Source organism: Theropithecus gelada, chromosome 11 (genome assembly GCF_003255815.1).
Source record: "Theropithecus gelada isolate Dixy chromosome 11, Tgel_1.0, whole genome shotgun sequence".
Lineage (NCBI taxonomy): Eukaryota > Metazoa > Chordata > Mammalia > Primates > Cercopithecidae > Theropithecus > Theropithecus gelada.
Genome location: NC_037679.1, coordinates 128,507,319 through 128,534,443, shown reverse-complemented (window position 1 = coordinate 128,534,443; position 27,125 = coordinate 128,507,319). Strand labels below are relative to the sequence as shown.

The 27,125-nt window shown below is 36.1% G+C and overlaps 1 protein-coding gene across 2 annotated transcripts in view; it reads left to right on the top strand.

The window, feature by feature from the left end:
• The window catches only part of CPNE8 (copine 8), a 230,607-nt gene that overhangs the window by 56,484 nt on the left and 146,998 nt on the right, over positions 1-27,125 (top strand). The window contains exons 4-7 of one of the 2 annotated variants that reach the window (XM_025403627.1): positions 575-678; positions 9,230-9,269; positions 19,139-19,141; positions 20,781-20,857. In XM_025403627.1, coding sequence (XP_025259412.1) covers positions 575-678; positions 9,230-9,269; positions 19,139-19,141; positions 20,781-20,857 — 224 coding nt within the window. The remainder of the gene's footprint in view (positions 1-574; positions 679-9,229; positions 9,270-19,138; positions 19,142-20,780; positions 20,858-27,125) is intronic. The other variant, XM_025403626.1, reaches the window with a different exon arrangement.

Below are 27,125 nucleotides of genomic sequence, written 5' to 3'. Positions count from 1 at the left end.
ATTGCTTTAAAAGATGCAAAAAGAATACATTCCATTTTAGCTATCTAGATATGGTAAAAATTAAAACATGATTATTCAGAAACAACTGATTGTTGTGACATATGTGTGTAGGAGATTTTCAGAGCATTCTCCCCAAAACATGGCTAACAAACTGCATTGTATATGGGACTGTTTTGTATAAAAAGAGGAAGAAGGTTATGAATACTTTGATCTCTTCAATTATAAGAATATGTATTGCCTGGCCTTCTCATATACAAGGTTAGGAAATATATTTAAATTTTAGGTAGAAATAACTTCTTTTCATTAAAAGAGGATTTAACTTTCAAGTAGGGAGAGGAGAAGGAGAAGCATTATGGTTTGTCATATGAATTTTGGGGAGAAGCTGATTTTTGAATGAACTCAGGGCTTGTTTTCTGATTTCCCTGAATAAATAAGAGAGACGATTTGATCTCTAAAAAATTTTTATTATTTGGATATTTATTGCTTATTTTTTAAAAGAACTGTGTGATGTTATGTACTGTACTTGTAATAAGTAGCCATACAAGGTTTAATTGTAAATTCTCTCTTTCCACAGTTTGGAAGAACTGAAGTAATTGATAATACTTTAAATCCTGATTTTGTAAGAAAGTTTATTCTGGACTACTTTTTTGAAGAAAGAGAAAATCTTCGTTTTGACTTGTAAGTTCTACTACAATTTGCATTTAGAAAAATTTGATTTTTAAAGACAATATTACTAATGTAAGGCAAGGTCTTATGGTTGCACTGAGTTCTAGATTATGTTGGCAGGAAACCAGATTAATTCTGTTCAGAGTGTGACCCAAGCAAGCCCCCTGCTTTGCATTTTGTAGGTCTGAATACGTATTGAATGAATAGGTGAATAGTTTAGCCATGCAGGACGGTGTATATGGATGTTCTTCCCAACTGCCCCGGGCTTCAGTGGATTTCCTACAAGTTCTATGTATACTCCAAAGTTATCACATCTACTGCTATGGCTGATGTCTCTCAGATCTTTGTCTCAGCAGCTTCTTAGCGTAGCACCTGGATCCCTGCTTAACTATGGCTTCCGTTCATCCCTTGGTAGTCTTGTATTTTTCCAAGGGCCAGGATAATCGAGTCAGCATTTTAAATATGTTAAGTATTCTTGTTACTTTGATGCTGAATCTGGCATATTAAAACATTACTGTCAAATTCAACTTCCTGTCCACAGAGAACCTAGAGTCAGCGTGTTTATATTATTAGAGAGTTTTTGTTCCACAGAAGTGAACTGTAGTGATTGTTGAAGTATTTAGATATGATTAAAAGGAAATCTGTTGTGGGGAGGTGGGTAAAATATGCTTAAAATATCAAAATAATTAAAGGAAATTTATGAACATTAAAAAGATAAATGTCTTGTTTTAAATAGCTGAAAATCCTGATGTACCATGCTTTTACAATTTATAAATACTTTTGATAACAAAAGCTATCAATATCTTATTTGAAAAAGTCATAATTTGCTTCATAATTTAAAAAATGAGAGCTTTTTACTGTTAATAGGCTTTCTCATTTTCCTCTAAAATACACACAGTAAAATAACCGGCAGCGCTTGTGTTTAAAAAAGATCTTAAACTAGCTTCTTTCTTCAGGAATACTAAGTATTTGTCATATTTATCAAACAAAATTTATTACATCCATATTTGGTTTTTTATTTTTTAGAAACTCTTTTCCAAATAGTAAAAATGAGGCTTATCAGAAGAGAAACTGAGATGGAATGTGGCAACTTCCTGATGATGTTTATGGTACAGGCTGCACTCAGTGTTGCCACTAAAAAGCAGATTTCAATCATATAGTATGTGGTTGAAACATATATCAATCATGTAGTATGTGGTTGAAGTCTCCCATTATTCTGGGCCTTGGTAGCAAGTGCTTTTTAAGAATTTTCTTTTACACCAGCATGGGACTCTTAATTTTTCCTGCTTAATCCCAGACTTAACTTTCTGTTTAAACCAGGCTCTATTTCATGATTCTTTATTCCTCCTATTTGTTTTTTTCTTTCTTTTTTCTTCCTTTTTCATTCATCTGCATTATTTTCACGGTTGAAAGTAATAAATATTTATTACAAACTTTAAGTGATACAGACATTTAAAATGAAAGCTTCCTTTTATCCTAATACAAAAAAGCATCATCCCCTGCCCCCCAAACCTGCAAATGATTCAGTGTATATGCTGGCAGATCTTTTTTTTCTTTAAGCATACACATATGCATACAGGAATTGCAATAAATATATTTTCCTTTACCTTGTATTTTGCAGGTATCCTTTTATGCCACTAAATATGCAAACACCACATTCATTTTAAAGGTTATATAATTTCCATTGTTCAAAAGAACTGCAATTTATTTAACCAAACACTTTCTGATGGGCATTTGGCTGGTTCCATTTTTTCTACTACATATATCCTGCAGTGAGTTTCCTTGGATGCAAATCTTTTTGTAATATATATTTATATATAGTTTACGTTTTGAGAGGACACATTACTTAGAGTCAAATTTTAGGATTACAGGATGCAGACCGGAGTATCCACTGTCTGGTTCTAAGTCTTTGAAATCAACTTCGTGTGAAAGTTGATTATATGAATTGAGTCATTCTTGTCATACCCAACTAAATCGGAGTCAAGAGGCCAGGGGAAAAAAGCACTTACAGCACCTGTTCCAAGAATTGAATTTTCCACAAGGCCAATTGCTGAATCCGTTCACTGTAACCCTAAAGAACAGTCATGACCTGCCATGACTCTATGACTGGTTTTACCTACACCATCACTCACCAATCACCACTTTTGCCAGCTCCCAAAAGCTTCTGTAGTGCCAATGAGTTTTCTTTCAAAACAATATATAGCATTTCTCTTTCTAATGAAACTCCCAACCTTCTCTTTGTTTTTTGGACATACTGCATGAAAACCACCCTGGTCTGTGTATATGCGCCCTGAATTGCAATTCTGTGCATCCCAAATAAAATATTTAATTTAGAGATTCATCTCTATATTTTATTTTAATTTCAACATTGGAGATCCTATAAGCTTTGTTACTTCCCTTAACTCCTTGTCAGTTATTTAGCTCTGATTTTTAGATCCATGTCCTGCTCTTCATTCATTATGTGATACTCAAAACTCATCTGTTCCAGGAACATTTATCTCAGCAGGAAACTATACAGTAACATAAATCAATGTTAAGTAAATAGATATATTTTAACTTTCTTAACTTCCTAATTGAAGTTGAAGCAATTTTTACAGAAACAGTGTAATGTTTGAAATGTGAAAGCATATTGCAAAGTGGAATTAAATAAGTATCATTTTACCTTTTGTATGTATTTGATTAGTTTCAGAAATTCAAAGAATATCTCCATTTTATATGATTGCTGAAAAGTTCAAACAACTAGGGCTAGAAAGGGTTACCTGCAGAAGATCATCAAGAAGAGTAACAAGCCCATCCTCTTAGTTCATGTAGTGTCTTCTCTATCACTTTAATTCCTTTTGATTTTCCATTTTTTAGAATACTCACATAATAACCTTTAACCTGAAAGAACAGGCTTATTATTATCATCATCATTATTATTATTATTGTGATTTCTTCAGGATATCTATGTAAGTAAATGTGGAAGTAGTGTAATAGTTCACGAGTTATGTATATATATTATACCTGTGGTGATTTTTAAAATACTTAGCAATGTGTTATTCCTAGTAAAAGTAACATATTCATGGGAAGAAAATTGGAAAATAAAAAAGATTAAAGTAGCAATACAAATTACCAGTAGTCCCAACCTCTACCACCCAGAGAACTACTGCAAATATTTTGACATATTGGCAGTATCAATCCTAAGTAAATATATACTGAGATTAATCTCTAAGAAAAGGGTTTATTTGGGAATAATATATAATAATTAGAATTGCAATTGGACACGTACACACGCATACCAGAATGGTTTCTGGTGCGTTCAGAGAGCAAAAGGAAAGGCTGGAGTTTTATTGGGAAAAGAGAAAAATTACATAGGTTGTTTTGAAAGAAAGTTTATTGATGCTGGTTGTGTTTTACAGAAGCTAGCGATCTCTGTTTGGTAAGGGGTGGCAATTACTAGGTTAAACTTGTCTCAAGATCATAGCAGGTCCTTGAGGTTTTGGATTGGGCTTGTGAGACAGTTCTTGGAGTAGGTGTTTGTGACTCCCAAGTGATTTTCCCCGTGGCTCTGCTGCCCCTTCAGCCCTGATTCTGTTTTAGTTGGGTGTGACAAAAATGGCCTCATTTTATCTGATCAATTTTTATTGCAGTAACATAGTTCGTTGAAGGAACAGCATGCTGAAAGATGCGCTAGTGTAAATTAACCAACAGATAGATGCAAATGGTTTTCAGAATTGTTTTGGATTTACTTAATACCTATTGATTTTGTAAAATTCTAAAAAATTTAAAAAAGAAGCTTTGAACATGTTTTATCTAAACTGGAGAAATGGCTTTTATAAACTTAAAAAAAATTTCAGTGCTTAAACAATTGTAGTGACAGTGAGAGAAAAAGAGAAAGACATAGAGAGAGACAAATTATTTCTGCTACCACTGACCCAAATTCTTGTAAGTACTATAATAGTTAACCGACATTAATTTTTATTATTGTTACTATGTTATGTCTGAGATATATTTTCAAGATTACCTTATCGGCTATGAGTCCTAAAATTCCCTTGCCTTTTTGATCCAGTATGTACTTATTCTCAAGAGACATGGTTTCTCTCGTCATGTTGTGTATATATCACAGAGAAAGTAATAAACTTTGACATTTATTTATTTTTATTATAATTATCACACTGATGATAATACAGGTTCCTCATAAATCCACTTTGTTGTCATGGTTGAAAACTTTATTATTGGTAGAGCAGCTGTACCAAAATGCATTTGAACAGGAAGTGTGGCTAGCCTTATCACTTCACAGTATGTGCCAGATATAGGATAATTTAGAAATTACACTTCTCATTCGTGTTTCCATTCGGACTGGAACACTAAAAAGGGATTCCTGAGTCTAGATATGACTTACCTAGAGAATTATTTTCTTTCTTGATAAATAAAATGGTGATAATCATGAAATGTATAATGTTACCATAAAATATTTTAGATGGATCTCAACACTTTGAGGAAAAATAAGTTGTTTTATTTCTTCTAGTATATTTGTCTCAATACAATGTCAACTGTGATTTTTTTCCACTGGTTAAGGGCTCCCTTAACAATGTCAAAGTCTAATTTCATGCCTTTTCAGTCACTTTTGTTTCTTAAAACCATGTTACTCTTTTAATTGTTAGATACTTTTTATTTTAAAACTTTAATCTCAAACTTAAGACTTTTCACTTCCTCTCCCTTCAACTGGAGCTGTTGCCCAGCTCCTTGCAGGACAGAAGGGAAGTGGGAATGCAAAAAGGTAGGCGGTGTTGGGAGACTGAGATGTGGTTCTCCTACTGTCCAAAAAATCCAGACCTTATATGGGAATCAGCCTCAGGGGACACATTTTAAGCACCCTGCTTGTCTTGTCCTTATGGAGGAGGGGCCAAAGAGGACATTATTCTATGTTTTTCATCTCTCAGAAAACACTTTCTAGAACTTTCCAGTGAGTTTCTCTTCCATTGACGGCCCCAGGGTGGACTTGCAGCAGGGCCCCATAGCTTACTGATGAACCATATGCAGTACTCCCCTTCTTGCAGGCATCCCAGATTTTGGAGCCATACTTTACTTGGCTTTGGGGAGTAGAAAGAACCTCCCTACTGCCCCCCAACAGAGAGGGAAAAGTCCTCACTTATGAACAGTGTGTTCATCACCTGGCGATGGACTAGTCCCCTGAACTTTGGGGAGAAAGTATATGACCCTACGATTGACTCAGTAGCTCTGAGCTAAGCATGATCACATATTTTGTTTTTCTCTTTGGGCCTTAGTTGCAATTCCAGAAATACAAGAAAAATTTCCATCATTATCTGTTACTTTCGAATCAAAAACATAATCCTAATCAGCTACTGCCAATTCATTACTATAGTAGTAAGGTTTCAATGGCAGGATGAAGTTGTTTACAAAATTTGTTACTAAATTTAGGCACAGTGGATGCATCCTCTTAGGAGAAACCACCAAGCTTCCTCCATGATATATTCTCTCTTCCTTAAAGAAAGTATGGAACTCATAAACAGATACACAGGTACACGTATACATTGTAACCAGTTAGGATGTAGTGTTTATGTTATGACCTGTAAGAGTGAGGCCTAGAGAAGTCTTGATATATTTAGAAAAGCTAGAAGAAAAATTGTGTTAAAAGAGAGATGGTAATTTTAGGCTAGGCATGGTGGCTCACGCCTGTAATCCCAGCACTTTTGGGAGACTGAGGGGGTAGATTACTTGAGTAGTTCAAGACCAGCCTGGCCAACATGGTGGAACCCTGTCTCTACTAAAAATAGAAAAATTAGCCAGGTGTGGTGGCGGGCACCTATGTCACCCACCTATGTGACTCTGGAGGCTGAGGCAGGAGAATCACTTGAACCGGGAAGGCGGAGGTTGCAGTGAGCTGAGATTGCACCAGTGCACTCCAGCCTGGGCAACAGAGTGAGACTCTGTCTCCAAAAAAATGAAAAGAAAAATGGTAATTTCTAATGCTTTATAATCTAACATATTGTATTCAGGTGTATTATATAAATTACCTGTGAGATAATGGTATTTAAAAAGCTTTGTAAAATACAGTGAAAGAGGCTTGTATTTGAAGATACTTATGCTTTTTGTGATGAAAACATTTTCCTTTTACTTCTTAACTGAACATTCGATGTCATTTCTCCCCAATCCACACTCGGTTCTTTAGAAGATAGTTTCCAGAGTTGATTTTTGAGAAGGAGCTAGCACAGCTATATTTCATCTCTGATATTGTTTTAGTTGCTAATTTCAATCTTACCTTAAAAAAAATTTTCTTATATAAGAAACATTTCTTGGATAAAAATATATATTTTTTTGTACTAGCGACTGTAGTTCTACAGTGAATGTTGGCAATTTGCTGATTTAAAATTCCAGGCTATAGCTGTTGAAAGTGCTCAGAATGCCTTGATGTGAAGGAGAGTAATTTGTAATTCTTCTGAGGCAGGCTTTTGCATCATGCGTTGTTTTTTGTTTTGTTTTGTTTTGGTGTTGTAAAGTTTAATTATACAATTATGAAAATAAATTCATTTATGTAGGTAAACAGGTCATAATGAGTGTGTGCTGTTGGAAGAGAGAGGAAATTAACTTCCTCCTTACTTAAAAAATAAGAAGAAGTCATATTCTCTGCATTTAATCCTTCATCTTTCTGCTTCTCCCTATGGAAAGGAAGTCACAGGACTTCTGGAGGAGAGACTACTTGGATAAACACAGAAAAAGCTCTAAATATTTTAACTTTTATCATGGACATTTTCAAGCATATTCAAAAGTGGCATGTACATATTGCCAGTCTTAGTTCGTTTACTTCCTCCAGGTTATTTATTATATACTTACTGCTGAATCACTTTAAAGCAAATCATTTCACCTTTCAATACTTCAAAATAAAGCTCTCACACATAAGGGTGCTTATTTATGACCCTCCTGTTTGTTTGCTTGTTTTTAGAAGACCACCTTACCCCAAATAAGTACTTAATGGCAGCTAACATTCAGGCCATTTGGAAATTTCTCTGATTGTCTTAAAAATGTCTTACAATTAGTTTGTTTAAGTAAAGCTCCAAACAAGAGTCACACATTGTATTTTTCTCCTGTGTCTGCTGTATTCTATAATAATCTCCTTCCCCTTTTTAATACCAGTTATCTGTTGATGAGATTCAGAATATTTTTTAAAAGAGAAGGTGAGGCAAGACATTCCATCTCTATAGAGTGGCTCTGTGTGTTATCTCTCACGTCCCATCACTTGGAGTAATGAGCTGATTGTTCAGGTATTGTCTGCCTGATCTGTCCACTAGAAAAGACCATGTCCTTTCACCTCGAAGCCTTAGTATCCTTGGATAATTATTACCTAGAACCATTGCAATTCTAAAGCTAGTTTATGGTGAACATTCTTTGCTAGGCAGTGAATGGACCCTCTGCCTAGCATCCATATACTCAGTGAACATTAATTGATTGAGATGCTTTCTTTATTTGTGAAAACATTCTTGTTATGTGAGAGAGGAGACTTTAATTAACCTTTAAAAAGGCAGTTAATTTTTGGTAGGAAGCTATTTACAAGGAATTTGAAATGAATATGATTTGGGAGAAAGACTGTAGTCAGTACAAATATTTTCCTATACAAGAATTTGGCAAATTGAAGGTATTTTGACTATCAGTGTCCTCTCTACTTCTACAAACTCTTTAATGCCAGGGGATAAAGTGATAATGAATGATCTTATTGCGGAATCTCTCCAAGAACTGATTAATTTCTGGTACCAGCTGGTCAAAACTAGAACACGTGGTAGTCTTACTTAAATATGTTTCTGTTTCCATAAAATGTATGTTTTCTTTAAGTTCTGTGATTAGGGAAAAATAATGTCTCATTACTCCAGCCAATTTAACAATAGCATTTAAGATAGAAAGTAAAAATTAAAATGTGTGCTAAGGACAGCCTGTTACCAGGATCTGTTTGTTAAATAATTAATTTGATTTTTAAAAATATTTTGAGATAAACACAGATTCATTCACATGATGTTGTAAAAAATAATACAGAAATTATACAGAGAGACCTGTGTATCCTTTACCTAGCTTCTCCCAGTAGCAACATCTTGCAATATCACAAATAGGATATTGACATTTATCCTGGCAACATACAGAACACTTCTATCACCTCAAGGATCCCTCATGTTGCCCTTTAAAATGATGTCCAGAGAAGAGGGCTTTTCAGTTTTTAAGGAATTTTGAAGTAAGTTGAAAAGTACTAGGATACTACTGACGCACAGAAAAGAGAAATTTTAAACTTAAGTGCAGAAAAGAGAAAGTTTAAACTTATCAAAAAGCAGAATTGATTATTGAGAAAATATTAAGATTTGTTAGGTGTTTAGAAATGAAAGAACCCAAGGATCGTGAATTCTACCATTGGCATGTAAGCCACAGATTGTGTGAAACTTTAAAATTTGCTAAGTTTTTCTTCCTATTGGTATTATTTTGGATTTCATTTTTATATTATTTATGTGTTCTGGAAAATACTGGTTTTTTTTCTAGCTGTATTTTGTGGAAATAACTTGAGTTTTGTATTTCAATCCTTTAGGTATGATGTTGATTCAAAGAGCCCCAACTTATCCAAACATGTAAGTTCATATTTTTATGTTTTTATAACATTATAATATAATGATTAGTACTTATGCTGACTTATTAATATTAAAGTTATACACCTATTAAGTTATTCATGTAACATGATCGTCATAGAAAATAAGTAACATTTTAAAAGAACCCCAGAAAAACATTTTGGAGGAGCTAATTTTAAAAAGTGACCTTTAGTAAGTAAAACGGACTAATCTTCTTTTTAATTTTTAATTTTTATTTTTTAAATAAATGATGATTGCAGTTCCCAGTGATGTCTGAAGTTGGATCAAGTTAAGCAAGATGAAACAATGAGCCTGTGTCTTTTTGGAAGGTTTAACTTCTGAGAGAATGGGAAGTAGTTGAGTGTAGGTAGAGTGGTTTGTTATTCTTTTTTTTTTTTTTTGTAGTTTATTTACCAATATTTCCTGAATACCTATATATGCCAGGCACTGTACTAGTTTCAGAGGGCATAATATGGGCAAGATAGACATAATCTCTGTCCTCAAGCCACTTACAGTTTTGTTTTCTTTTTAGGGTCCCTCCTTCGATCTATTCCTCTTTTCTCAAGAGCTCTAGTTGCCAGGCAACACTTGTTACCTGGGGAGATTTCTAGGTCCAGGAGTAGTTGGGCATCAGAGCTAGACAGAAAAAGAGGTGCAGATGGGAAGGGAGGAATGAGAATGAGATACTCCAGCAAAGTATTGTGCTAATCCATCAACTTGTTTATTGACCTGTGAAGTTGGAATTAGGCCACCCCCAGTAGGAAGGGCTGAATGAGGGTGAAAACAGCATTGTGAAAGGGGATAACTGAGGTGCCAGGTGAAATCTGGGTACACAGATGTAGAATTAGCAGCTGCGTCAGGGTTAGGAGGCTGGCTGGACTAACAGTGCCCAGAAATGTAGGAGGGTAAGATTTTTTTAACTTTTCCACTGTTGTAGGCTGTCAAACTAGAATAGATGGACATGTGATTTCCCATGAAATTTGGAGAAGGGGAGTGTAATGATTCAGAAAAGAGATGAGACAGAAAGGGGGATTACAAGCTAGGAAACAGATTTGGAAAATCTGGGAACCTGGATATGTATGGTGGTAAAAATCACATTTACTACTGCCCCCTTCACTGAAGGAGGTATGAGATTTATTTGTGTTATGAAGCATACAGCAGAATCATGTGAAGAAGTATTCAGGAACAGTCTGTCTAAGTGATTTACCTCTTTACAGGTTGAAAAAAAATGCTGCAACAAGCTTATTGCTCTCCATAAGTAAAGTTTGTTGTGGTTGCCATGCCACCTTCCTGCTCATGATTAAGGTTTATAGCATTGTGACTAGACATTTACAATTTATTTACATAACTTTATATTGGAAGTTTTCCAAATGTCCTAAAAAGAATCAGAAAAGAAACTGCATTTTATAGTTGTTGAGTTATAAGGAAAGAAATGTATTCACTTCTCACTCATAGGTGGTTGATTAAAGGGATTGTGAGCATGTCATAAATGTGAAGTGTAACTTGACTTTATGGAAGCTGGCATTGGAAACAGGGTGGTGAGTTGTGAGTGAGATATCTATCCTCTCCATTTCTCTTTCTCTCTCTCAGGCCACATATTCTGTTTACCATGTCTTTTCTCTGAGCTTCTGCTTCTCTCTGAAGACCAGGTTTCTCTGTTTAGGGAAATGACCTCACTACTTCTAACTGGACATAGACTTCCAAGTACCAGTCTCCCTGAATATAGTTTCTGTGTTTCTTAGTTCAAACTACTCTTTAAAGGGCATACTAACTGGCAGGTAAGGACATTTCCACTGGGTTGGATATTTTGAGTGAAGTTGGGAACATGTGTTTCCTATTAGTGTAGTTGCCTTGTGTACAGGGCAGAGAGAAGTGTATGGGATAGGAAGGTACCTCAAACATGGCTAATTCTTTTCCCTTTAATAGTCACTAGTGACTAAATTTCATTATATAAGAGATATTCCTCCTAGAAACCATAAATGTATATTTCATTTCAAATCTTTCTCTTTTGTAGGAATACTTTTATTTTCATAAGAAAATTTTATCTTCTCATCGTAAGAAATTTTATCTTCACACTGCTTTACCCTCATGATACCTCTTTTACTATCTCCTCATCAGATTTTCACTTCTGCTTAAACTACCCTGACATAGGTTAGATCAAGATTGAGTATCTTCTCTTCACTCGTTACCTCTTAATCTCTCTCTCTCTTTTTTCCAAATAGAATTGACTACTCCATTCTTGAAACGTTCATTTCTAACTTCCACAGAAACTCCCTTGCTGCTTCTCCAGCCTCCCTGTTTACCCATTATCTGTCACTTGAAGCTTTATTTCCTCCTCTTATCCCTTAATATTATTTTTTCTCATAGCTTTATTTTCAATTTTTATCTCATCTCACTGTATAAACTCTTTTGGGGAAAGCTCAGCCGTGTCCCTACCATACCTGATGACCCTCAAGTGTTTATCCCTCTGGATACCTTAGCAAATGCAAGTTTCAATAGCTTGTTAAGTATTTCCTAGTACATACTTCACAGAAGCCTAAAACTCAAGTAGATCTAAAATTTATGATTTTTTTCCTTCCAGATCATGTGCTTCTGCTTCTGTGATTTATCTTGAGAATAATTCATCAACACAGTTTACTCAGTTAGAAAACTTGGATGCAGGGTTAACCACTTTCTGTCTCACATTTGACATTTACTGAGTCACCAAGTCCTGTTCCTTCTAACAAAAAAATGCTTCTCTTTCTGTCTTCTTCTTTCCCTTCTTGCTGTTATTGCCTTAGTTCAGATTCTCATTACTTTTCCACCGAGGTATTGCATTGTCTCCTGTAGGTCCCATGGTTTATATTATTTCACATTTTAAGCTATCCTTTATATTTGTATCTGTGTTATATTTTAAAAATATATTTAGTCGACTATATAGATTAGTTAATAAGTGCCTGAGCTTATAAGTGGCTGAAGCATGTCGAAAGAGAAGAAAAATGTGTTTTTGGAATGTTATAAGAACTATTAGAGATGACTATCTAGAATTTCTGTTAGAAATTAACAGCAAAAGCCGTTCCTTAATTGAAAGCATTCAAGTACGATTTTAGGTAAAGGGGCATATAACTCTTTCAACCCAAAAGGAATTCATGAGGATTTTTGAAGATCAGACAGAATCAATGAACAAGATAGGTTTATTCCCTGAGGATATGATTCGTTAAGACTGTTGTTGTCTACCTGCCAATTTTGCACAGTGGAATAAATATAAACTGGAACCTTTTAGGGAAGACTGCTAAGTGCCCAGGTTGCATGTGGCATAAAGGCACTTATTTATTTTTTTTACAAAAGGGATTTTGTAGCAAGAGAGACCCCTTGAATTAGTAATAATAATAATTTTTTTTCATTCTCATTTCTGATAATTTTGAAAGAATTTTCTTTCAGGATGACTTTATTTGGTGTTCGGTACTTAAGACTCTTGGGTCAAATTCCTATTTTTTGATACTGTTAGGGAAAATGGAGATAGAATATAGAGCTACACCTTAGATTTCTAACATTGCAAATAAATATGATGTAAGACATAAAGGATCATAATTACTTTAATTGATTCTATTTGTGATGGAAACATGTTTTAGTGAAAATCATTGTGCACCAGGCAAAGACTTATGCAATCTAGGGACATCTTTCTTTAGAAGATTTATTCTGTTTATGATTCTCTGAGGAAATAGCTTTACTAAGATATTTTTCCCTATAGTGTTAGGCCCTGTGAACAAAACATGGCATTTTGAATTCCGAGTTTGTTCTCTAAGGTGCTAGTGAACCTACTAATCTTAATACCATTAGCAGAACTACATTGCATACTTTCATTTGCTTAATTAAACTGCATGAGCCAAATCATTAATGAAAGGATTAATGACAGGCCCATAATTGGTATGTATAGGATTCTGGATTGCATGTTGGACCAGATTACATAGAAACTGTACTCTGTATACATAGAAACTGTACTCTGTATAACCCACAAGGCAATCCAAAATACATTTATCCACTTGGTTGGTTGCAGAAGGCACCACTAAAATTTTTGTTTCAGATATATTCATGGCTCACTGGATTATTTTGGCCACTAGACATTAGCCTTCAGTGAAGATGTATATTTTTTAACACACTTTCTAAATATTATAAATATAAACTTTCACATACAGATCAACTTGAAAAATTTTATTTGAATGTTGTTTGGACTATGAAATGGATTTTCTCATAGAAACAGATTTTTAAGTGGGGCAAGATTCTTTCATTAGAATATAAAGCTAATTTAACCTATATAGAGATGAACTGAATTCTAAAGTATTCATATATATTCATGTAGGCAGACAGGCAATAAATATAGGACAGGCACTTGTCATGATGAGGAATATAGCAATGAATAAAACAAACAAGGCCTCTCTCCTAAAGTAGCTTACATTTTGGAATTGAAGAGGTGAGGCGAGCAGATTTACTCAATGAACATGAATGCAATAAATGATTAAGATATTTTACTTTCTTTACAGTACTTAAACTAATAATATATTGATACTGGGAGAGAGTGACTGGGGAAGCACCAGTAGTTAGAAGCTGAGGTTTCCCTGAACCAACCAGCATGGTTCTATGCCATTTATCACCTTGGGTGTATATTTACTGAGGAGGAGGAGGGAATGATTGAAAATCTAGGAGAACAGCATCCCAGGCAAAAGGAAGAACAGTACAGTGGCCTTGAGTCAAGAAAGAGTTTGGGGCCAGGTGCGGTGGCTCATGCCTGTAATCCCAGCACTTTGGGAGGCTGAGGTGGGCGGATCACGAGATCAGGAGATCGAGACCATCCTAGCCAACATGGAGAAACTCCATCTCTACTAAAAATACAAAAATTAGCTGGGTGTGGTGGTACGTGCCTGTAATCCCAGCTACTCAGGAGGCTGAGGCAGGAGAATCACTTGAACCAGGATGTACCAGGAGGCGGAGATTACAGTGAGCTGAGATCATGCCACTGCACTCCAGCCTGGTGACAGAGTGAGACTCCATCCAAAAAAAAGAAAAAAAGAGTTTGGAATGGTGTGACAGAAAGATGGCTACCATATGTAAAATATTATGAGTGATGAGGGGAGTGGACTGAAATAGTTTGGAAAGATACATAGGAATCAGATAATGGAGAGATTTGTAGGCCACAGTTAAAAAAAGAATTTGGATTTTTCTTTTTTTGGATGGATGTCACTGGAGGATGGTGTGATCTGATTTATGCATTTAAATGGTGACTGTGACAGCTGAAGTGGAGAATGGGGTTGGGGAAGCAAGACTGGAATTAAGGAGGTCAGTTATAAGGCCGTTGTAGTTTGACTGGGTGAGCAACCTTTGGTGGTTAAAAACCATTGAAGTGGCAAGACAGGGTCAGATTTGGAATATATGTTGGTAGTATGACTGATGATGAATTGGATGTCCAGTGTAAAAATAAGAGAAGTTAAAGTGGCTACTAGGTTCTTGATGAGAACAATTGGGTAAAATAGTGACATGGTTTATATAATGAGGTACATTGGGGAGAAGGAGATTGAGGCAGAGGGGTGAGGATTGAGAGACCCATGGTAAGCCAAGTTCATGTTAAATTTGAGACCTCCAGTAAGCATCCAAATGGAGATATTGATTAGGCAGTGTTTGAAGACTAAGATACAGATTTAGTAACCATCAGCCAATCAAGTTGGAACTCAGAGTTATCTAAGAAAATGCAAATGGAGAAGAGAATAGGATAGAATCTTGAGGGAAGAAGAGTAGGTAGAATGATCATTTTAAAAGCCAGCTAGGACACGTCACTTTCCAGTTTAAACCCTCCGATGGCTTTCATCCACACTTAGGATAGAAATCAGTCCTTGATGTAGCCCCTGGTTACCTCCTCTCCTGCCATTCTCATCATTGCTCACCCTGCTCTAACCCGCTGTCTCTCTTGCTTTTCCTCGAGCACCCAAGTACTTGTCTCAGGGACTTGTTCTTGCTTTTTCTCCTATCTGTAATGCTTCTGCCCCAGATACTCACATGGTTCCCTCCCTTACATTATTCAGGTATCTACTTGAATAGGTAACTGCGAGGGCTTACCTGACTGCCCTGTGTAAAAGAGCTGTTCATGTTATTCTTCGATGCTTGTTCAATAAAAACTTTCTTTTTTCCTGTAGCCTTCTTTATAGTTCTCATTAGATGATGAGAGGTAGACTTATACACATATTCAAGCTAAAGTGTTTATGACTGTTGCTGTACATGGCTGTCTTTCCTATTTGCATTTTCAGTAGCGTCTTACGGAATCTGCCTTAGACTTTCAGACAGAGATAGGGATAATGCCTGAGATGGGTTTAAGTATAGTAACTTCAGCACTCATTAAGTTATATTAGGTGGGACAGACAGAGATAGGGATAATGCCTGAGATGGGTTTGAGTATAGTAACTTCATCACTCATTAAGTTATATTAGGTGGGATCGTTTACACATAAAACTCACCCTTACTCAGCTTAGTATTTAATAATGATACTTTTTCATAGTGTAATGTCATATTTAATATTATTTGATACTGCCATATTTCAGATATTTAATCATAATGTTTAGTAAGTTTTCTAGTTATTTGGCATAGCACCTATCTCACCATGTTTACTAGCAGTGAGAATATTTACTTATTTTCTGTTAATGTATTACATTTTGAACTTCATTATTGATGAACTAGTGTTCTATCAAAAGTGATGTGCTGTAACAATATAAATATTTTCCATAGATTTGTTATATTTGTGAATATAAATATTTAAAAACTATGGTAGAATGTTGTTTTCCTATAGCATAGCTTTATTTTGAAAAGCTGTATGTTGTATATGTTTGCAATTACTGAATATGTATGTGCATCTTTTTTTTTTTTTGAGACAAGGTCTTACTCTGTCACCCAGGATGGAGTGCAGTGGCCCAATCTTGGCTCACTGCAACCTCCACCCCCCAGGTTCAAGCTATTCTCCTGCCTCAGCCTACCAAGTGGCTGGGACCACAGGCCCGCACCACCATACTAAAAATTTTTGTATTTTTAGTACAGATGGGTTTCACCAAGTTGTCCAGTCTGGTCTTGAACTCCTGACCTCAAGTGATCTGCTGGCCTCTGTCCCCCAAAGTGCTGGGATTATAGGCATGAGCCACCGTGGCCAGCCAATGTGTGGATACTTTTTAAAAATTGGGGGCCGGGCACTGTGGCTCACGCGTGTAATCCCAGCACTTTGGGAGGCTGAGGCGGGCAGATCATGAGGTCAGGAGATCAAGACCATCCTGGCTAACACGGTGAAACCCCGTCTCTACTAAAAATACAAAAAAATTAGCCAGGCATGGTGGCGGGCGCCTGTAGTCCCAGCTACTCGGGCGGCTGAAGCAGGAGAATGGCGTAAACCCAGGAGGCGAAGCTTGCAGTGAGCTGAGATGGTGCCACTGCACTCCAGCCTGGGCAACAGAGCAAGACTCCGTCTCAAAAAAAGAAAAAAAAGGTTAATTTCAGTCACTGGTCATCTACTTGTTGAAAACTTAACTTTCTTTCAGTGTCTTATTTAACTGCCTTCATCTGACTGTTAACAAAAGCCGAAGATATCTTTTCTTTTCTTTTTTTTTTTTTTTTTGAGATAAGGTCTCGCTCAGTTGCCCAGGCTGGAGAGTACAGTGGCACGATCTCGGCTCACTGTTACCTCTACCTCCGGGATCAAGCGATTCTCCTGCATAAGCCTCCCAAGTAGTTGGGACTACAGGCACACACCACCACACCCAGCTAATTTTTGTATTTTTAGTAGAGACGGGGTTTCACCGTGTTGGCCCGACTGGTCTTGATCCTCTGACCTCAAGTGATCTGCTTGCCTCGGCCTCCCAAAGTGCTGGGATTACAGGCGTGAGTCACTGCTCCTGGCGTAGCCAAAAATGTCTTTAAAATCAACAGTTGTGCTGGGGGAAAAAGAAATGAATAAATTCAGGGATAAGGTATAATTTTAGAAATAGTATTTGTAATTTAAGTTTAGAACTTTGTATTATCTCTTGGAGGTTGGATTTAGCATTTTGGTTTGTAGATGGATTTATCCATTAAAAAGACAAATGCTTGTTTTTTTTTTATAATATTAAAATGTGAGAAATTGTTTCTACTAAAATATTGAATCAAGCCCTGGTGCAGTGGCTCATACCTGTAATCCCAGCTCTTTGGGAGGCTGAGGCAGGTGGATCACCTGAGCTCAGGAGTTCGAGACCATCCTGGCCAACATGGTGAAACCCTATCTCTACTAAAAATAGAAAAATTAGCTGAGAGTGCCATAAATATGTGGGGGCAAAATGTTCAGTACCTGTAGAGGCCTCCATTCAAGTCGTATGTACATTACACTTAACCTGAATTTGGAAGAGCAACAGGCCGAGGTCATCTATAGCCTTACACTTCCCAGCTTCACCTTTAAGAGAAAGGCCTGGGAAAGGCAATACTGTGTGGCTGTATGTCCAGCTTACCGCCACAGTACTGTTTTCCTTCTCGACTGATGCCTGTGCTTTTCACGTCCGCCATTATGGGCCTGTATTGATTCTTCAGCAGTCCCAGTTTAGCTAATTGGTGATTGCATTCCCCTGCGCTGGTGGAGCTGGAAAAGGAAAGGACTTCTGACTTAGTTTTCTCCTTGGGTTTTTTTCTGTAGAGTTCGGTGGTGTATGCCATAGTGTATGTCAAGCCACATACACTTTCCTATGCTTCTTGTAGGTATGAAATCGTCCTCATTACCTAACACTCAGGTGTTTTTAATTCAGGGGTTTATCAAACCAGTCTAGTGTAGTTCTGGCCAATTAACTAGGACTGGCCAGAGCTGGTTGACACCAGTGTGTTTGTGGCCTTTGACACAGAAATACACATATTCACGTCATAGCTTTTTGGTGCACATTTTGTTGACTTTGTTCAGCCAGGATGATGTTCATGTTTTCTCTTGTATTTGTTAGTATGTCTCCATGTTAATATGATCCTGCTTAATATTTATGTTTTATTCTCTGGAATAATTTCAGCACAGATGGCTTTTACTGGGACTCGCTACTCCGTTGGCAAAGTCCATTTAATATGTAGTATTTGCAGGTGCCCATTAGCATAACTATCCTTAGAAAAGAATTCTGGAATTCCCCTTGTGTGTTTTTTTGCTGCTGACTCAGAAGAGCAATGATACATTTCAGATCTTCAGTTTTCAGTTCAGCTGTCATGAGACTTAAAGAAATTTAGGTTTATTAAAATTCCATAAACATTTGTAAGATCTGTTTTGACATTCATAAAGAAGTGCCATTATGAAAGGTATTTAATTTAAATATGGGAAAGCTTTATCTTAAGTTCTCTTTATGTATTTGAAAGCAAGTTTAAAGTGATTTGCAGTTTAATGAAGATACAGCCATGCTGGCAGTATCCAAGTATCAGATGTGCAGTTATTTTTTGTCTCATGTGCAAATACGGTTTTCACCAAATCCTGTCATTTTTCTATGCAGTACTGTTTGGGGCCTTAACACTTTTCTTCTTATTAACTACCATAGCCTTCTAATTGATCTGGCTTCTAGTTTTTTCCCTCATTCCCGAAATCACTCTGCAAATAGGCACTTAAGTAGTCTTCTGAATGCACTGCTCTAATGGTGTACCTGGATTGGTGAAAGGCTTCTGGTTGCTTCTGATGACCCTAAGACAACTTTTGTGTCTGGTCATGAGGGCCCTCTCTGGGCTTGGCTCTTCATCTCCATTTCTACCTTTCACTTGAGTCCTTCTCTTTTCTCATTATTCTCTAGCCTGTAACTCTGATCTGTTCTCTAAATCTAGAATGTCCAATTATCTTCTTTCCAAGCAAGATCTGATCTGATTCCTTACTGGCTCTCAAGAAAGTAATTCCTTTGGAAAAATGTTCCCTTGACTATCCTAGTCTACAGAGGTCTTTTCCTCCTCTTTTTAATTAGAGCACTTCTCACCCCCACTTTCCCCACCCCCAACACTGAAGAACGTAGTTTTTACTTTTGTGGCTTGGTAAGCTTTTCTGGGACTAGATCTCATTCCTTTCGTAAGACTAGAGGCGGAGAGGCAGCATGGCTTGGCATAGTGATTAGGTGAGTAGTAAGCCTTGGGTTTAGACTTGGGTCCGAATTGTAGCTCTGAGCAATTTACTTTCTCTGTGCCTCAGTTCCCTTATCTGAGAAATGGGGCCAATACTAGTTCCTCACCATGAGTTGGCTTTTTTTCTTTCATCTGAGAACAGTCATTTCTCTGTAAAACTACTAAACTAAATAGATTTGTTTATTTAGTATACTGAACACATTTTGTTTGCCATTAATCCTCTCTCTGTCCATCCTTCTTAGGGATTTTCTTGGTCCTGTTCACTACACAAACAATTTAGAGAATCTCCTACCTTGTTTTAGAACAGGGCAATTCTTTGAATCATATACAGGCTAGAAGGCACGTGTCTTTCCGTGGAACAACTTCACATTTTCTTGACCTACATACCCAGATGGTGTTGGTGCCCTTATTTTATAGATATATGAGTTTGCATTGTACTTATGGTATTTAAATTCTTATGTGGCATATCAATCTGGAATCAGAACATCAGAGTGCGTCCTGGCTCTGCCATTTATAGAAAATCAACCTTCTAGATTTTTAGTTTCTTTTTTAAAAATTAAATTAAATTAATTTAAAAATTTTTGTGAGTACCTAGTAGGCATATATATTTATGAGGTACACAAGATGTTTTGATATGGGCATGCAGTGTGAACTAAGCACTTAGTTTCTTTATCTGTGAAATGCAATGTTAGTATCAGACCTCTCATTTTCAGGGTTATTCTGAGTCTTGAAAATAAGAATCATACAGTTGTATGTCAATGAACTTTATAGTGTATTTTACTTAACCCATTTTTAGGCACTTACAATATGCTAGTATTGACTCATCCAATAACTAATTGAACCATCAGAACGATTTTGTGAGGAGGTACTAATACATTATAGAGAAGAACAAACTGCAGAGCTTAATTAATTGCCTACGATCACAGCTAGTAAGCGATAGTACTAGAATAGACGCCTGGCAGGTTGGATGTGGACCCTAGTTGAGGCTACTGCATCACAAGACCTTTCTCTAAGTGTTACTGAGATTAGCCCCCTCTGCTGTGTGCTTTCTCATTTTGTCTCCTCAGCCAACAATTCCAGCAATTTCAGAGGCATCCGAAGTTAAGCCAATTGTGCATTCAAAACCTCCAACTTTTGTCTATTTTTTATGTTAGCTTAAAACATAAAAAGAAAACAAACGCAATGCCTGTGAACTCAGAAAAACTGCTCTGTGATTAAAAGCATAAAATGCTGTGCAAACATGTGAAAGTCACATGGTAAAATTAATGCATATTGAGCTTATTTTACCTGTTATTGGAAGTTAGAAATGTCAATATTTCAGCAATGAAAACAATGCAGATGTGTGATGTACAAAACATATACTGTAAAGATAGTTTGGAAACTTATGAGTTTTAATCTTTTTATCTATTTCAGGACTTTCTGGGACAAGTGTTTTGTACACTGGGAGAGATCGTTGGGTCACAGGGAAGTCGCCTGGAAAAACCAATAGTGTAAGTATTTTTAAATTCAGACAATGAAATGCCAACTCTTAACAGTTTCTATTTTGTCAGTTTGGAATTGGTGAATGCATGGTTGTGGAGCAAAAGTGGGTTTTAAAATCTTGTTTGAGTTTTTTCTTTTAACAAATAGTTTTGACATATTTTTAAAGAATAATTTCTATGTCACCTGTCATATGCTATGCTAAAAAATTTTCACAAGATGAAATGAGCAAATTTAAATAAGGAAGTGTGTTATTTTTTCTTTTGGTTTTACTGTTAATTGTTAGATTTAGTACTTCTTGAAAAAGAGATTTTACTCTTTTGGGTTAGTAACTACATGTAATAAACTGTTGTTAATGCATGTATTTCATAAATGCACTTTTGGTTACTGAAATTTTAATAATAATTTTTACTATGGAAGTGGCTTGTAGAGAAAGCTGTAAGTAGGTTTATACTGAGAGAAGGTAATCACTAAGAATGGTATACTCCGTCTTCACCTTCAATTACTAGGATCATGTTTAGTTTTCAGGTCAATTGCATGAGTTTATTCTATTTTCTCCAGTTCCAAATAAGGCAGGGAGCAAATTTTAGAAATTTTTCATGGCTTTATTCTCCTTTCCTCCTTCTTTCCCCTCCCTAATCCTGATTATTTGGATTGACTTAACTCTTCATAAAATTCAGAAGATCTAGAAGGAATAGTACATTTGCAGAGCTAACCACAATGTCAAAAACTTTAGGGAATTTTGAAGTCTTTATCTTCATCAATCTTTTAAGAATCTCAAACTTAAAAAATAAATATGTCAATACTCCATAAATCTGTTTATTTCTGACATAAAACAAATACTTGAAATGGTGAAGCATTATTCTTACATTTCTTATACAAAATTAAACTTTTTATTTAGTGTGTTCATTGCTATGAAAGAAATTATTAGGCTAATAAGAATTCTATAAATTCTTTGAAATTTAATTTGATTTTCTTAGAAAATTATTACCAAATGTCAGTTTGAAAACTTTCATATATCAATTTCCATTTTAAGTTCTTTTTGTGTGTAATTTATTTTCACGTAATTATAGGACTTGGAAGCTTATTACAAAAATATATTTATGCTCACTTTAGTAAGTAGTAAGCAATCTGTAAGGCAAATGCAAATATTTTATTGAGTGCATATAATTCTAATTGCATTTCCTAGTCCAATGACTTATGCTCACAAGCATTCCTAAGATCACTAAATCTACCTTTTGTTTTTTGCTGTAAAAAGAATCAATAATATATGCAATACCACCTTAAAGATGCTTAACATTATTCAAGAGAAAACAAAAGCAATTAAAATACAGAATTTTCATTTCCAAGCGACAGAATAGAGATTTTTATGAATGAGTACACTTTTTATTCTTTTATTTTAGGTTCAGAGGTACTTGTGCATGTTTGTTATGTAGATACACTGCACATCACAGGGCTTTGGCATACAGATTATTTCATCACTCAGGTAATAAGCATATTACCCCATAGGTAGTTTTTCAGTCCTCACTTTCCTCCCTTCTTCCACCCTCAAGTAGGCTCGAGTGTCTGCTGTTTCCTTTTTTGTGTCCATGACTACTCAGTGTTTATCTCACACTTATAAGTGAGAACATGTGGTATTTGGTTTTTTGTTCCTGTGTCAATTTGCTTAGGATAATGACCTCTAGTTCTATTACTGTTGCTACAAAGGATAAGATCTCAGACGTTTTTATGTCTGTCTAATATTCCATGTTGTATATTTACCACATTTTATTTGTCCAGTCCACCATTGGTGAGCATTTAGGTTGATTCCATGTCTTTGCTATTGTGAATAGTGCTGCAATGAAAGTAAACATGAATGTCTTTACGGTAGAACGATTTATATTCCTTTGGCTATGTACCCAATAATGGGATTGCTGGGTCAAATGGTAATTCTGTTTTAAGTTGTTTGAGAAATCACTGAATTGCTTTACACAATGGCTGAACTAATTTACATTTCCACCAGCAGCATATAAGTGTTCCTTTTTCTCTGCAACCTCACCAGCATCTGTTATTTTTAGACTTTTTAATAATAGCCACTCTGACTGTTCTGAAATGGTATCTCATTGTGGTTTATATTTGTATTTCTCTAATGACTAGTGATGTGGAGCATTTTTTTCCTATGCATGTTGGCTATGTGGTATCCTTTTTTTTTTTTGAGACGGAGTCTGCCTCTGTCGCCCAGGCTGGAGTGCAGTGGTGCAATCTATGCTCACTGCAACCTCTGCCTCCCGGGTTCAAGTGATTCTTCTGCCTCAGCATCCTGAGTAGCTGGGATTACAGGTGCACACGTGGTGCCCTGCCAATTTTTTTTTTTTTTGTATTTTTAGTAGAGACAGGTTTCAGCACATTGGTCAGGCTGGTCTTGAACTCCTGACCTCGTGATCTGCCCACCTCAGCCTTCCAAATTGCTGAGATTACAGGCGTGAGCCACCGTGCTCGGCCTATGTGGTATACATATTTTTAAATTAGTCATTTTATTAGAAATTTTTATCTTTTTTTAGCATGAGGAAATCCTAATTCTGATTTCAGAAAACTATTAAATTATTAAGTTATAAAAAATTTCCCAGTAGAAAATCATATTTATATTAATCTTGGAACCTATTAAAGATTTGATATTATTACAATGTATTGATTGGGGTATGTGGTGAATAGAACATAGCATAAGATATGGTCCTTGTTCAGCTGATTCAATAATTCCTACTAGGTATGACCAGCAAAAATAAATTCTTGCTAAAAGGTGAAGATACCTAGGGTAGACTGGTAGACTATGCAGATGTTGGGAGAATTTGCTGGGGGTTGAGTCATGATCATTTTATGTAATCAGAAAGCATGAGATTCCCTTCAGATTTTTCTTAGCTCTTGCTGAGGGAGGAGTATAACATATACATATTTCATATAATGTAAGGAGGGAAAGACTTCAAAACTTGTTCATCCAACATGGATCTACAGTAACCACATGCTGTACTTCATCTATAGGATATTCTGAAATTTAGACAACTTTATTGAAGGTCCTCAGGTTCTATCTTTCTTATTGAAAAAGGAACAATTAATTTGATTTTCTAAGCTTATATAACTAAACTATTATTCAGCCCTTCATCTCCTTGGAGAATCTTCTCAAGCAAATAAACATTAAGAAAATAGTTTAAAAGTAAGATTAGTGTTTGAGCAGGGGAAGATTTTTAAATTTTTTAAAGAAAACTTAGCTAGGCAAGTTTTAGTAGTAAGTGGGTAATAAAATGTAAAGCTTGAGTGTCGCCAAGAGATGGGCTACAAAAGAAAAAAGCAAAGAAACAAAACCTTAGGAATTGCAGAATGGTTGCAATTACATTCATTAAACATGAGTGAATTGGATTAGATACCTCAGATAATCCAATAGAGGGAAGAGATGAGAGGGTGAAATGAAATAGGAGAGATTAATTAAAAATGGGAGAGTAAAAGTGAATACGATTAGTTTGCTAATGGAAAGATACTTTGGCTTTATTAATTAAGGCACCTAGTGACACGTGCTATCACTGGATCAGATGTTCAAATGCAGGTGAACAATGGACTGGAAAAAACATTTTGTAGTCACCCTTCCTCTTGCATGAGAAAAGCCTGGCTTTAATGAAAAACTCTAGCTGTAAGAGAGGCATGTGTCTGGAGGAAGAACATGTGGATTGAAGAACAAGGTCTATTGGCTAAGTATCAAGTTCAGGTACTTTGAGAGAAGATGCAGCTTCCATGCAAACAGCATTTTACTCCCTTACCTCAATCTCAAATGAAAAACAAAGCCATTCATACTTTTTGTTTGAAAAAGCACAATTGGGTTGAGGAAGAACAAAATGCTGATAGTATGGAAGCTTTATCTGCCAATAATGCCAAAGTAGCCTTTCAGAGCAGCTGGTGCACTCCATGGACTCCTAAATTTCACATTCATCTTTGCTAACTCCTGCACTTCCGTGTACTTTACTTTTTTCCTGAATCAATCTAATAAGCAAATAGTGAGAAGAGATGGGAACATGGGAAGATCTGAGCTATTTCAGTGGAAGAGGGAATGGCTTTGGAATAAAGGATGAAACCAGGGAAGATATTAGAGATGACGCAAGGTCAGGAAGTGTTTTCTTCTCGTGACAGGAAGCTTGGTGACAGACACAACTTTGAAGCCTCCATGTTTTCACACGAATATATAAAAGTAGTAAAATTTATGGATGCATGACTGAAATAGTGGAGAAATTCACACTGGGGAAATAATAGGTATTTAAGGTGTAGCTCTTCCGTCTCTTCTTCATAGGTTCCACTGCCTCCTGCTGTCTTGTTGTGTGAACCTGCCCTGGCCAGATATCTTTAACTGTCTGGTTAAAGATAACATTGTAGGATAGCCACTAAACATTCTACTGTTTTTCATGTTCTGTTCCTCATGACTGGGGATAGAAATAGAATGTGCACACTCCTGGTGCTGCAGCCATTACTTTTTGCAATCATGTTCGGGATAGGTTAGGTCATTTTTCCCTATCTGGATGGCCACTGGCTTCTGAATTGCAGCATAGGACACCTCCAGAGGCAGATATCCTGTGACAGACAGTCCACTCACAAGTAACACACAATTGATTTATCATTAATTAAAAGTCTTCTTGTGTCCCAAATGTTATTTGCCTTAAGTAGCATTATCCAAGTACCTCTTATTTATTAATTTTAGATTAGAGATTTATTTCCCAATTAGTTTCCCATTTATATTCTAAGTTATTCAGAATACTTCCTTGTTTGTTTGTTTTTCTTTCTTTCCTTTAAATGGCCTAACTTATTTTCTGATAAGATACTCAGAATAATTTCTCCTAGCTTTTAATTGCGATTGTGTTGTAATATCTCCTCAGAGGTAGTCTTTTTACATTTATGATAACTGTAAAATTGGGAGATTTAAAGGAGACAACTTAAAATTTGAAATTATTTAATATCAATCAAACTTTTGACAACGAAGTTAGGATTATTACGAAGGTAAAATGGTTTCTTGTATGTGGCCTTTTGCCTCATTCAATAATGAGAATTTGAATTTAACCTCGGGCTTTTTTACTTTCTGTGTTTTGGTTATGGTTGTCATTTATAAAATTAGATTTTCTCATTTTATTGTGAGAAAAAATTTTTATTTTTAATATTTTATATGCATAATGATGAAATAATTTGAAATTGATGTTCAATAAATTTTAGTTTACTTTTTAATAGAAGCTCAAGATTTTTTACAATTTCAGTAGTCTGTTCTGTTGGATTTAAGCTTTGGGCAAACACATTTCTCATCTGAATTCCATCCTACACTTTTGGTCTTTTCCTGGAACCGTCCTAAAATGAGTCTTGTGCTACTTAATTTGACTGAAACATTTACTGGGCTTCCTATGACTCATCGGCTCCTCTGTTTGGAGCATCCCATCATTATTTAGCATTATATCCACTCAGCAGTGTGTTTTCTCATGCTGTGAGATTGTATCCAGTTTTCTGTGTAATACTGTCAAATAGTCGTATGTCTTCTGTCTTTAGGGATCTCAGTGATGTATTCAGCAAAGCCTTCCAAAATGCAAGAATCAGCACCGGTTTAAGAAAGATTGCCATTCTCTCCTCCAGGAGGAAAATATTTATTATGTTCCTCAAGTAATAAGCCTATTTGTTCCTGTTACTCTCAGCCAGGCATGACTGGTTCCATATAAAAGGATCAGGGAAAAAGGCAGGGACTGGTAATAATTAGAAACTAGATTCTTACTCCAGGGAGAAGCAGGATACAATGGGAAGAAGTAATACCCCAGCGGTAATGGTACCAGCAGCTGTTTTGACTAAAGGACGTTTAGGAGGGCAAAGGCTATGTTTTTTGTAGGCTGGCAAAAGCACTTTGTGATCTAGGTAGTTGGTAGTCGGTGGAGGATTAAGGGAAGGTTCCTAGATGGATGCGTGAGTGTCCTAACAGGTGAAGACGACAGGGACAGGGACTCGGAGGCAAGTGATAATTGAAAGACCAGCTTGTAATTGTCTGATGGATGTGGGGATCTCAGCTGTGACTTGAAGTTCAAGGACAGAGACAGATAGGTGCTGAAGTACAAGATGAAAGCAGGGAGAGGAACAGAGCAGAAAGGAAGCTTCAGAATAAGGAAGAAGACTAAAATAGAAGAATAGTGTTTAAGGGGACTTGCAGAGACTTCAGGGTTGGCTTAAAGATTTGACTCAAATGTGGACTTATCCTGATAGCTAGGTTTTGACTGTAACTGCATTTAGAGATCAAAT